The sequence below is a fragment of the Pongo pygmaeus genome, chromosome 12, assembly GCF_028885625.2.
Source record: "Pongo pygmaeus isolate AG05252 chromosome 12, NHGRI_mPonPyg2-v2.0_pri, whole genome shotgun sequence".
Classification (NCBI taxonomy): Eukaryota; Metazoa; Chordata; class Mammalia; order Primates; family Hominidae; genus Pongo; species Pongo pygmaeus.
In genome coordinates this window covers 91,663,085-91,674,579 of record NC_072385.2, presented here as the reverse complement: position 1 = coordinate 91,674,579, position 11,495 = coordinate 91,663,085, and the positions used below count along the sequence as shown (strand labels likewise).

At 56.4% G+C, this 11,495-nt stretch overlaps 1 protein-coding gene across 4 annotated transcripts; it reads left to right on the top strand.

Annotated features, from left to right (window-relative positions):
* Positions 1–270: 270 nt before the first annotated feature.
* On the top strand, positions 271–10,794 carry PKDCC (protein kinase domain containing, cytoplasmic). 4 transcript variants are annotated; one of them, XM_054475191.2, is made up of 7 exons: positions 276–1,101; positions 5,520–5,642; positions 6,332–6,603; positions 7,235–7,314; positions 7,580–7,687; positions 9,502–9,675; positions 9,881–10,794. In XM_054475191.2, exons 1-7 carry the CDS (start codon positions 463–465, stop codon positions 9,964–9,966), a joined length of 1,482 nt encoding a protein of 493 aa, XP_054331166.1. In that variant the 5' UTR covers positions 276–462; the 3' UTR covers positions 9,967–10,794. The 4 variants fall into 4 exon arrangements, with proteins under 4 accessions (XP_063504824.1, XP_063504823.1, XP_054331167.1 ...); XM_063648753.1 differs by having other exon boundaries at positions 273–1,101; positions 9,502–10,794; XM_054475192.2 differs by lacking the exon at positions 5,520–5,642 and having other exon boundaries at positions 274–1,101.
* Positions 10,795–11,495: the final 701 nt, after the last annotated feature.

The following is an 11,495-nucleotide window of genomic DNA, read 5'->3' as shown; positions in this document are numbered from 1 at the left end:
GACGAAGCTCGGGGGACCGCGGGCTGGGCAGGACCGGAGCCGCCTCCGCGCCGCTTCCCAGGCCCGGACGGCCGCGGGAGGAGGTCCCGCTGTCAGTCAGCGGGGAAGGCCGGGCCGGGCGGCCTGAGGGGGCGGCGCCGAGGACGGGTTCGGGCCGGGAGCTGGGAGGTGGAGGCGGAGGCGGAGGAGGAGGCGGAGGGGCGGGGGCGGGGGCGGGGGCGGGGGCGGGGGCGGGGGGGGGGGCGGCTCCGGGCCTTATAAGCGGCGGGGGCAGGGCGGCAGGGAGGCAAGTGTCAGGCCGATGTGTCGCCCGCGAGGGGCCGGGGTCGGGGCTGCCGGGGCCATGCGCGCGGGCTGGGCAGGGGGCCGGCGGGGCGCAGAGCGGAGCCGCCTCGGAGCCTGAGCGCCCGGGGCCGGGGCCGGGGAGCCGCGCAGGGCCGGCCGGCCGGGGGGAGGGGAGCGATGCGGCGCCGGCGGGCGGCAGTGGCCGCGGGTTTCTGCGCCTCCTTCCTGCTGGGCTCCGTCCTCAACGTGCTCTTCGCTCCGGGCTCGGAGCCTCCGAAGCCAGGCCAGTCCCCTGAGCCTTCGCCGGCCCCGGGCCCGGGCCGTCGCGGGGGCCGCGGGGAGCTGGCCCGGCAGATCCGGGCGCGCTACGAGGAGGTGCAGCGCTATTCCCGCGGGGGCCCCGGGCCCGGGGCTGGGCGGCCGGAGCGGCGGCGCCTGATGGACCTGGCTCCGGGCGGGCCCGGCCTGACGCGCCCCCGGCCCCCTTGGGCCCGGCCCCTGCCCGACGGCGCCCCAGGCTGGCCCCCGGCTCCCGGCCCAGGCTCCCCCGGCCCGGGCCCGCGCCTAGGCTGCGCCGCGCTTCGCAACGTGTCCGGCGCGCAGTACGTGGGCTCAGGCTACACCAAGGCCGTGTACCGAGTCCGCCTGCCCGGTGGCGCCGCGGTGGCGCTCAAGGCGGTGGACTTTAGCGGCCACGATCTGGGCAGCTGCGTGCGCGAGTTCGGGGTACGGAGGGGCTGCTATCGGCTGGCGGCCCACAAGCTGCTTAAGGAGATGGTGCTGCTGGAGCGGCTGCGGCACCCCAACGTGCTGCAGGTACGAGGGTGGGGACGCGGGGGTAACGGTGTTGGCTGGGAGTGCCCAAGACCTTGTCAACCTGGCTGGAAGAGAACCCCTTGATCTGGAGTGCCAGTGACTGCGCCCAGGCGAAGCTAGACGCAGAAGCCGGACCATGGCCCTTCCCACTGCACCACCCTGCTTCTCACTCCTGGGTGGGCGTCCCTTTACCAAAGAACTCCTGGGTTTCTCGGCTTCCACACCTCTGAAAGACAGGCCAGGACAGAGGCTCCCAAAACTCAGGGGGTGGGGCAGTCCATTAGGATTTAGGACTCTACTCCGGGCTGGAGTTAGGAGGTTGAACATCAGGGATATTACCCCAAGCCAAAATGACCCTAAGCCAAGACACTTGAATCAGAATTCCAACTGTGTGGTAAAGTCCCACTTCTTGATGGAACTTCTCTCAACTTCCAGTGATTTGTCTGGTTTTGAAAATGAGACGGGACAGCAATGGGGCTGGGAAGAGCTGGAAAGAGACCATGTGTCATGCTTGATTCCTATAGTCTCCCCACCCACCCACCCACCTCCAGCGCCACCCAGAAGACACTGGAAGAGGGCTGGGGAGCAGGCTAGAAAAAGGGAACACAGTCCTTCCCAGAAGTGAACCAAGGGTTCCCCAGGCCTTAAAGTGGGTCCTTGAGCCCCTGGAGAAGCCTCAAGGTCTCAGCTCAGTGGACAGACTGGCGGCCTGAGGATCTAAATGTCACACTGTCTGAGTGTATATAGATAGCCAAGAGGCTGGAAGGTTGAGAAAGCCGAATGCTCAGGTTCCTATTCAATGGGACTCTGCCTCGCCTGTTCGCTGGAGACACAGGGGAGAGCTGAAACCCCCACCTTGTCCCCTCCAAGCTAGACTCAGAGTGGGCCTCTCACAGTCCCAGCACCGCCCTAACACTCCACGTCCTCTCTCTCAGGTCTGCCTCCATCCTAAGATTAGACAGACTATTCCCTTTGCACGTGTCTGAGCAAACTGAGAGGGGAATCCCTGACCGCTGTTGGCCTGGTGAACATGGGTGTGTGCAGCCTCCCCAACGGATGAATCTTGCACACACCTTCCACCTACCAGCCCACTCAAACTAACCTTTCTGCACCCAGCAGAAATGACTGGAAACCCAGGAGTCCCTCTCTCCTTTCCTTAGGAGTGAGATGGCACCCCAGCCCTGGAGGGAGATGCGTGGGCATCGTAGAGCAGGAGAGACTGGCCCAAAAGCTGTTTATACTCCTGTTGGCTCCCGGTCTCCCCCTCCCCCATTGTATTCCCCAACCCTGGTCAGACACTTGGGACCGGGCCCTGGGCCCCAAACTGGTCTCAGGAGCTCGGGCAGAACCAACACTTGCATGTAGTGAAGCCTGGCTGCACAGCTCACACTGTGTCTGCAGCTTCAGGGAGTGAGCCCCTGGTTACGTGGCCATTCTCACTGGGAGGATCTTGTACTCTTTACTTCCCAGGGACTTTTGGGAACTTTTTGGAAACTCTAGGGTGTCAGCCAGATCCTGAGGGAGTGGAGAGGTCTTGAGTGACTTAGCAGGACATAAAGTCTTAGTTACTTGACTCAAGACCCCTCTCCCTTCAGACAGGTTTGATGTTTGATGTGCTTTCCTATCTTTTAAGAAACTTGTCCCTCACTCTTCCCGCCAGCTCAAACTTCTGACAAGCATTCAGCTAATGCCCCACATATATATCACGGGACAGTCCTCCTCTGAAATGTCAGGCCCCCAGCCCAATTCTGAAGGCACCAAAGAAAAAATTACAACAGAATAGTTTTCACCCTTCCCTCACCAAACCAAGACCAGGGTTGTCTGGGGTTAGCTGTGTGACTCTTTATTGTAGAGTCCCAGACGAGAGTTAGTGGTACCAGGGCACAAGGGTTGCTAAGAGAGATGGGGTCACAGGTCCTTTCTACCCAGGAAAAGTGAAAAGTGGGGGGGCCCTTTAGTGTGAGTTTAGGGACTGCTTTGAGGATGGCTCTCTCCGATTCGTCTTCTGACCTCCAGGCCAGTGTCGCTCTGGCTTCCTCGACACGGCTGTCTTTGCTGGCAGGGAAGCCTACAGTGGGGTCTTCCTGCCCAGGAGGCTTCAGGGCAGGTGTACAGGGAACTAGAAATAATGCTGCTTTAATACCTCTGAGTTATTTAAAATTTCAAAACCATTTGACTGTTTGCTCAACTGGGGAGGAGTCAGAGAACATTTCTAGAGTTCCTAGTGGTGCGGGCCCACCACCCTCCCTCTCTGAGGAGCCCAGAATTGGTGCTGTGGATTCTAATAGAAAATGCCCAGGCTCGCAGGCCCCATTCTGCACCTCCCAGTGCTTTCTCTGGTCATGGGGATTGCCTGGGCAAGATCTTTCTATCCATTTTCTTTGACCCCTCCCCATCCCGCCCCTGACACACGCACACACACTCCCTCACGTGATTGACTCCTCTATAGCCCAGGGCCAAAGGGCACAAGGGTCTTCCCTCCCCTCAACCTCTCCCCACCTCTCCCACCCCCAACACACCACAGTCATCCTAGGGCCCCCAGGCCTTGGATGGGCCCCCAGGCCTGCCTGGGCCCAGATTCTGGCCCTGCTAGAGTATATTTCTTCTCCCAACCAAACAAAAGATGTGACTGAAATGCTCAGCCTCACGCTTCCTGGGGGGGGTTAATGGTGTCTTTTTATTTTTTCCTGAGGGGTGTTGATTAATACCTCGTTAACAGCGCATTTAACGACCTCCGGGTGTTTAATAACCTTCAGAAGTTTCCCACAAAGGCTCAGACTCTGGGCAAGAAAATGAGAACCAGGCCCCCGGGCTGTTCCCCTTACCTTCCCCCCACCCCACCAGGGTCTGGGGCCTCCCTGGACTGATGGGGAGGGGGTGGAGAGAGAAGAGGGTGCCTGGAGCTGCCCTGGCCCCCCAAGTCACAGCCCAAGAGTGAGGCCTTCCCCCATGCCAGCAGGATGACGGGGAGCTGAGGGGGCCCTCCTAGGGCGGGAAGAGGACATGTGAGGACCTGGAGTGGCTCTGGGGAGGGTGTGAAAGATGGTATGAGGGTGACAGTGCACAGGGATATCCACCCCTCCACCGCATAGCTCTCCTCTCCCTGAGTCGGGCCTGGACAACTCGGCCTTTGTGTTTCTACCCCACAGGGTGCTGGTTGTTTTGAGCACCGTACGAGCCCCTAGCTGCTGTGGAGTATGTTGGAAGAGCCAGGGGGAAGCCTGTGGGTGCTGTTAAGGTGGTAGTGACAGTCAGGCTGTGCTTCCCAGAAGTCCCTGGGCAGTGCAGAGCTTCTCCCCAGATGACATAGAGTGGGCAGTTCCCTGTGACCGTAACCCCAAAAGAACTGATCTTCCAGGAGGAGTCATCACTCACTACCAACCCCACTGATACACATCACTCATATGCAAAACACACCTGGGGCTGTGCCCTTAGGTACCTTGTTCTTATCAACACTAGTTACCAATATCTAAGTGAACTTGCTTTTCCTCCCTCAAGACCCACGCAGAGAAAATTGAAGCTGCCAGAAGGTAGAAATGATGAGGGATAGATACAGATTCGAGGAGGGGAGGAAGGATAATGCCCAACCGTATGCTGGCTTGTGTATTACCAAACAGCATTCTTAGAAAAAACAGATTGTGGCCGGGCACAGTGGCTCACGCCTGTAATCCCAACACTTTGGGAGGCCAAGGCAGGCAGATCACTTGAGGTCAGCAGTTTGAGACCAGCCTGGCCAACATGGTGAAACCCTTTTTCTACTAAAAATACAAAAATTAGCTGGGCATAGTGGCAAGCGCCTGTAATCCCAGCTACTCGGGAGGCTGAGACAGGAGAATCGCCCGCACCCAGGAGGCGGAGTGAGCTGAGATCATGCCACTGCACTCCAGCCTGGGCAACAGAGCGAGGCTGTCTCAAAAAAAAAATAAAAATAAAAATAAAATAAAATAAATAAATAAAAATACGTTGTGGAATCCGAGTGGCACAAATTCACATATTAGCTCCTACACTGATCAGCTGTGCGACTTTATGCAAGCAACTTAACCTCTCTGAGTCAGCCTCCTCACCTGAAGTTGGAGATAATAATAGCACCTACTGTGCCCATTAGGGTTATTACAATAATTGAGTTATGCACATAGAGCAATTTAGCATGGTACCTGTCACGTGGTTAACTCACAGTGGCCAGACCTGCCTATTTACCTGAGTCGGAAGGGGTGAGGGGCTGACATGGTCAGTAGGAAGTCTGACTGCAGGGCAGAGAGGACATGCTTCCCAGGCAACACTGCCATTCTCTTCTGGCCTGAGCTGAAGCAAAGGCCTGGGGATAGTGGGGGGAGAGAGAGGGGGAACCTGACAGTCCAGCCCTTCCCTGTCCCCACCCCCACCCTGTGACCTAATGACCTGCCCTCGGCTTTCCCCAGCTCTATGGCTACTGCTACCAGGACAGCGAGGACATCCCAGACACCCTGACCACCATCACGGAGCTGGGCGCCCCTGTAGAAATGATCCAGCTGCTGCAAACTTCCTGGGAAGATCGATTCCGAGTGAGCTCAGAGGAGGGCTCGGGCCCTGGGCTCCTTGCTAGGATGGTTCTGCCTTAGAAGGCCAGCCCTCCAAAGCAGCTCCCACTCCTCCTCCACCCAGGGAGAGGGAGGGGAAGAAGGCGCACAGGCTGACTCAGCCACCGGCCAAAGGGTTCAAAAAAGAAGCAAGACTTAAAGGATCCCGACATGCTGTGCTCTTGCCCTCCTCACCCCTCCTTATGCGCGTGTACACACCAGCTTGTGGGGGCTGGCACCTTAAAGAGGAGAGCACTCACACACTCAGCCTGACTGCAGGAGCGCCAGTGTCCTAGAACTAGGAAAGACCTTAATACCATCTCGACCCTCCCGCTATTTCCATACACTGAACTAAAACTACATTCACACTGAACTAAAACTACATTCAGGATGCAACTTCAGGGAAGAGATGCATTATCCCCAGACCCTTGCTGCTGCGGTTTCCCACCCACTCCATATCATTTGCAGGGTCAGGCCAGCCGAGAGTTAATAGAAAATCACTGGCCTCCTCTCTAAGGCTGCTGACCTTGGCATTTGTGGAGCCCTGGGGCCTATAGAAGAGAAGTGCCAACCCCCACAAGCGAAGTTCAGATTCCAAAAGGAGGGTGCCCTCGAGTCCCACAGACCCCCACCCAGGAGAAAAGCAGTGAGCAGTCTTTTCTTGTGCCCCTCAGATCTGCCTGAGCCTGGGCCGCCTCCTCCACCACCTGGCCCACTCACCACTGGGCTCCGTCACTCTGCTGGACTTCCGCCCTCGGCAGTTTGTGCTGGTGGATGGGGAGCTCAAAGTAACGGACCTGGATGACGCACGTGTGGAGGAGACGCCGTGTGCAGGCAGCACCGACTGCATACTCGAGTTTCCGGCCAGGAACTTCACCCTGCCCTGCTCAGCCCAGGGCTGGTGCGAGGGCATGAACGAGAAGCGGAATCTCTATAATGCCTACAGGTGACCTCCACCCCCGACTCAGGAACTCCATCGAAGGAGAATGGGCCAGGAGGGCATGGCAGGAAGAGAGCCAACGTGGAGGCCAGCTGGGCAGGGAGACTCAGCCTTGACCAGAGCAAGGGAAGGCTTCTACCCTGTCCAGAAGGGAACATTCAGGCTTCTGATGGAGAGGCTAAAAATAGACAGCTCCAAGGAGAATCCGTGTTAGGGGGTGGCAGCTGGAGGCTTCTTAAAATAGTGTTGGACTGGGAGCCTAGGGCTGGTGGAACTGGCACTTTTCCCTTCCCACCCGGGCCCTTGTGCTCTGGGAAATTCCTCACTGGGCCCCAGCCATGGGGCTGCTCTGACACCGGGGGTCAGTCGGGATAATGTGGGGCTGGGAGGTGGGCAAGTCCTGGGAAGGGGTGGGAAGCAGGCCCCTGGTTTCTGTTAGTATGAAGTTAGGTGTGGTCTTAGCATGTGCCCAGAACCCTCCCCCGAGGCTGAGTAGACTTCACGGCGATCTGCCTGGTTGCTAGGCCTGAGGGATCGGGCTCCCTGGCCAGGTTAGCGTTCTACCCCGGGTTGGAATAGAGGAAGGATGTGTCTCCAAAGGCTGGATTCCTGAGCCACTGGTTTCCCTCTGCCGCAGGTTTTTCTTCACATACCTCCTGCCTCACAGTGCCCCGCCTTCACTGCGTCCTCTGCTGGACAGCATCGTCAACGCCACAGGTGAGCTCTCCAGGGCCCATCTGCTTCCAGGCACCTACCCCACCCCCACCCGCCAGCAAAAATGGGGAGAAAAATAACCCAGGGCAGCAGGGGGTCTAGAAACCATCACTTCCTAAGGTGGCATTCTGCCGCAACCTCCCCGCTCCCTGGCCCTCTGTTCACTGGGGCACAGGCTGTGGAGGCAAAGGTGGGAGCAGCTGGCTGCTGACTTCAGGGAGGAGTGGGAGCCCCAGGCATCCTGTCTTAGCCACACTGCACTCTGCAGGAGAGCTCGCCTGGGGGGTGGACGAGACCCTGGCCCAGCTGGAGAAGGTGCTGCACCTGTACCGGAGCGGGCAGTATCTGCAGAACTCCACGGCAAGCAGCAGTACCGGTGAGTGGCCCCAACCTGATCCACAGGGAAGCGAGAAACAGGTGGGAGGGTGAATGACCCCACCCAATTAGACTAAGTGGCTCACCCTTTCTCTGGGGCCCCTTGTCTCCAAAGGCCACTGTAGGGGCTCACATAGAATCATGGAGGGGCTGACATGGAGTAATTTGAGGTTCCATCTCTAGCTGAGCTAGAGCAACTATAATTCTGCCTTCAACCTGGGGTTGGGCACTGACACCCCTACTCTGGATGGCTCCAAACCCTATCATGTACTGGCTATATGACTTTGAGCAAGTTACCCCTTGAACCTCACTTTCCTCATCTGTGAATTGGGTTCACTGTTACCCACCTCACCAAATTCTTATGGGAATTAAATGTCAGGTGAAATGTGTGAAAGCAATTAGTGCAGTTCCTATGACACAGCTGGAACGCAGTATATGTTTGCTTCTCTCTCCTTCCTCTAACCTCCCAGGGCTAGAAGGGCACTGGATATTAGGGAAGGCACACACTGAAACCAGCCAAGAAGCCCCAGGGCAGGGGGAGAATTCTGGCCACTGGTTTCAGGCTGTGGTCCTTCTGCTGAAGCCCTGGGGTTTAGCTGGGGTTGGCAGGGGTTGAGGGGTGAGCAGGCTCCATATTGAAGGAGTTCTGGCTAGTCTTAGGGGTGGGGGAGCCCTGTTAGCCCTGTAAATAAAGTTTAACGAGGTGAACAATGGCTGGCTCTGTCCCTGAGGATGCCGTTTATGGGGCTGTAAATCACAGTCAGCCCTGGACTTTGGTCTAGTCCCTGGTAGAAGGAGGCAGGAGGGCGGGGTGGCCAGAGGCCCAGGGCTTCTGCATTATCAGTCCAGAGCTGGGGCTCTCCAGGCAGTGGGAAAGACAGGAGCAAACAAGAGACCAGCAGCTGAGCAGCTCACTGATTGTGAGTTTTCAGAGCTTCTGAGGCTGTCTCTGTAGAATGAGATCTCAGATTTTCCCTCCAGCCCCCTCCCCACTCTAGCCATGGATTTTTTGCATTTTAGTCCATTTGCATGCCTCTTAACTTCAAAAACCCCTGACTCCCTTCCATCCCAGGCCCTTCTGAGGAACTTGCCTAACCTCTCTCCCCAAGGCCAGGAGAAAATGTGAATGAGGGTTGCTCTGAACCCTTGCAGGCCACACTGGATGCTGGTTAGAAGTACAGATTCTCAGTTCCACCCCAGACCTACAGAATCAGAATTTTCATTTGGTTGGACATGGTGGCTTACACCTGTAATCCCAGCACTTCGGGAGGCTGAGATGGGAGGATCCCTTGAGCCCAGGATTTCAAGGCTGCAGTGAGCTATGATTGTGTCACTGCACTCTAGTCTAGGCAACAGAGTGAGACCCCATCAAAAAAAAAAAAGAAAAAGAATCTGCGTTTTAACAAGAGTCCTTGGTAATTCACATGCACATTGAAGTTTGAGAAGCCTGGCTCTAACTGTCTAAAATGTCCTGGCCTCAGCAATTAGCTTAGACAGCTGGGACTTTATGTGTCCCTATATATGTCTGTACCCCTTGCATGTGCCTGCTATCTTGTACTGCCTGACCAAGCTATGTGCCCTTAGATTTGGGAAATATGTGTCTCCTGAAAACCAAGTCTGTGCTTTGTCTTTATTGAGCAGTCAGCCCTGTTTCAACAGTGGTAGCTGCCTTCATCTGCGTGCTAGAGGGCCGGGCTGGACTTCAGCTTTCACCTAGGAAATGAGTCTTGCTGCCCTTTCCAGAAAGTGACACATCCCTGGGCACTCAAACCTGGGCATACAGAGTTCTCATTTTACTCCATCCCCAACCCACAGAGTACCAGCGTATCCCAGACAGCACCATCCCCCAGGAAGACTACCGCTGCTGGCCATCCTACCACCACGGGAGCTGCCTCCTTTCAGTGTTCAACCTGGCTGAGGCCATGGATGTCTGTGAGAGCCATGCCCAGTGTCGGGCCTTTGTGGTCACCAACCAGACCACCTGGACAGGTGAGCCAGTGGGAGAAGCCCTTCCAAGGGAGATGGCAGGACCTCTCTGGAGGTTGATAGATAGTGATCCATCGGAAGTCAGAGGGGGTGCTGAGATGATGAGAGAGAGGTATACGTGTCTTCAAGGCAGTCAAATTAGAGAGAATGGTCCTGCCTCCAGGAAGAGAAACATCCAGCCCTGTTACCTCTCACCTCTGCCCCCCAGGTCGGCAGCTGGTCTTTTTCAAGACTGGATGGAGCCAAGTGGTCCCTGATCCCAACAAGACCACATATGTGAAGGCCTCTGGCTGACCTATCTGAGGGCTCGGCTGACCAGCTGACTATCCTCAGCAGCTGGGCTTGCCTGTGGAGGGAGTGACTTGCACTGGCAGCGCTGCATGTCACCTGGGAACCCCTGCAGACAAAGCTGACATCCCAGACAGACCGATGTGACCAGGACAAACGTGCAATAATGCCAAATGTTAAAATGTGAGTTTATCAGCCTAGCTATGGGACTGCTGGCTCCTAGTCCAGGAATCATGGGGGGATGACTGCCTCTCCAACCCTCTGGGCTGTAAGCAAGCCCGGGCTAGTCTCCCCAGTGGGGGCTGTGCCCCTCCCTGGGACAGTTCCGTGGGCAGCCCCATCACTGTGTTCAATAGTGTGAGAATGTAGCTAAAGCCCCTGCTGCTGCTGCTGCACATGCCACAGCAGGCGGGGGAGCTGCGTGGGGACAATCCATCGTGGAGTGTTCTCTCAGCTTAGGTCTGGACAGGAGACTTGGCGGGGGATGCTCCAGGATGTGGGTGATTCTGTACCTGGGGGGGCTGTCTCTGACCTCCCGACAGGGGACACTCCCAGGCCAGCCCAGGGGTCAGGGGCAGAGGTGCACACCTCAGCATGAGCCAAGACTGGGGTCAGGGAGCAGGTGCGGTTTGAGCCAGGACCTGGGGCGGGGGTGGGGCCGGGGCCTTTCTGCCTCATTTGCTTTCAATGAAAGCCGCAAAGCAGCCAAAACCAGGCTTTCCCCCTTCCTCGAGTTTGAATATCCAGAATCTTTTGTACTTCTTATTGGTTAAATTGTTTATTTTTGTAAAAAATAAAATAAAATTAGTTAATAAAGTGATGTTTCACAGCAAACTCTTCCCTAGTGATAGTTTCTTAGGTTGTGACTTCTTGGTCCTCAGTTATATCCTTGGTATATGTTTGTGGGGATGCATGTGACACAGGGGAAGATGAATGAAATCTCAGCAGCAAACCCTGAAGTCATCACAAAGTGTTTTCAGGCCCTGCTCCCACCCATGGTGCCCACCTCCTGCTGGGTCCTCCACATCGTGTCCCCAAAAAAGACATGGGGACTCCCTTTTCCCCCAAGGAAGTTCTCATTTTTACAGACCAGCTTCTTATGTATGAAGCCCTAACACAGTGGAGTAATGTCCTCATGGTGAGATGTCAGCCATGAAGGGGTCACCAGGAGCACCCGAACAACCTGCTGGTGGGTCAGCTTTACCTCTGCCCAGGGTTGGACCTGGCCTGGGCCCACCACAAGGTCACGGGCACTAAGCTTTTCTGAGTCTTTCTCTGAACATGAAATATATGAACATTCAGAAGAAAGGAGGGTCTGTGGAAAGACCAGCTTCCACTTTGTCAATTTTAGGAGGGAAGGTCTAGCCGGGCTGTATCGAAGCCCAGAGCGAAAACAAGAACCTGCAGGTTCGGGATCACACGGAGGCCAGAGAGCCCCGCCATGAATGCAGGGCTTCTGACTTGAAACCCATATCTTCTGTCCTATACACCGTTCTACTTCTAGAATATTCTGGATGGCACAAACCTTTGGAGGC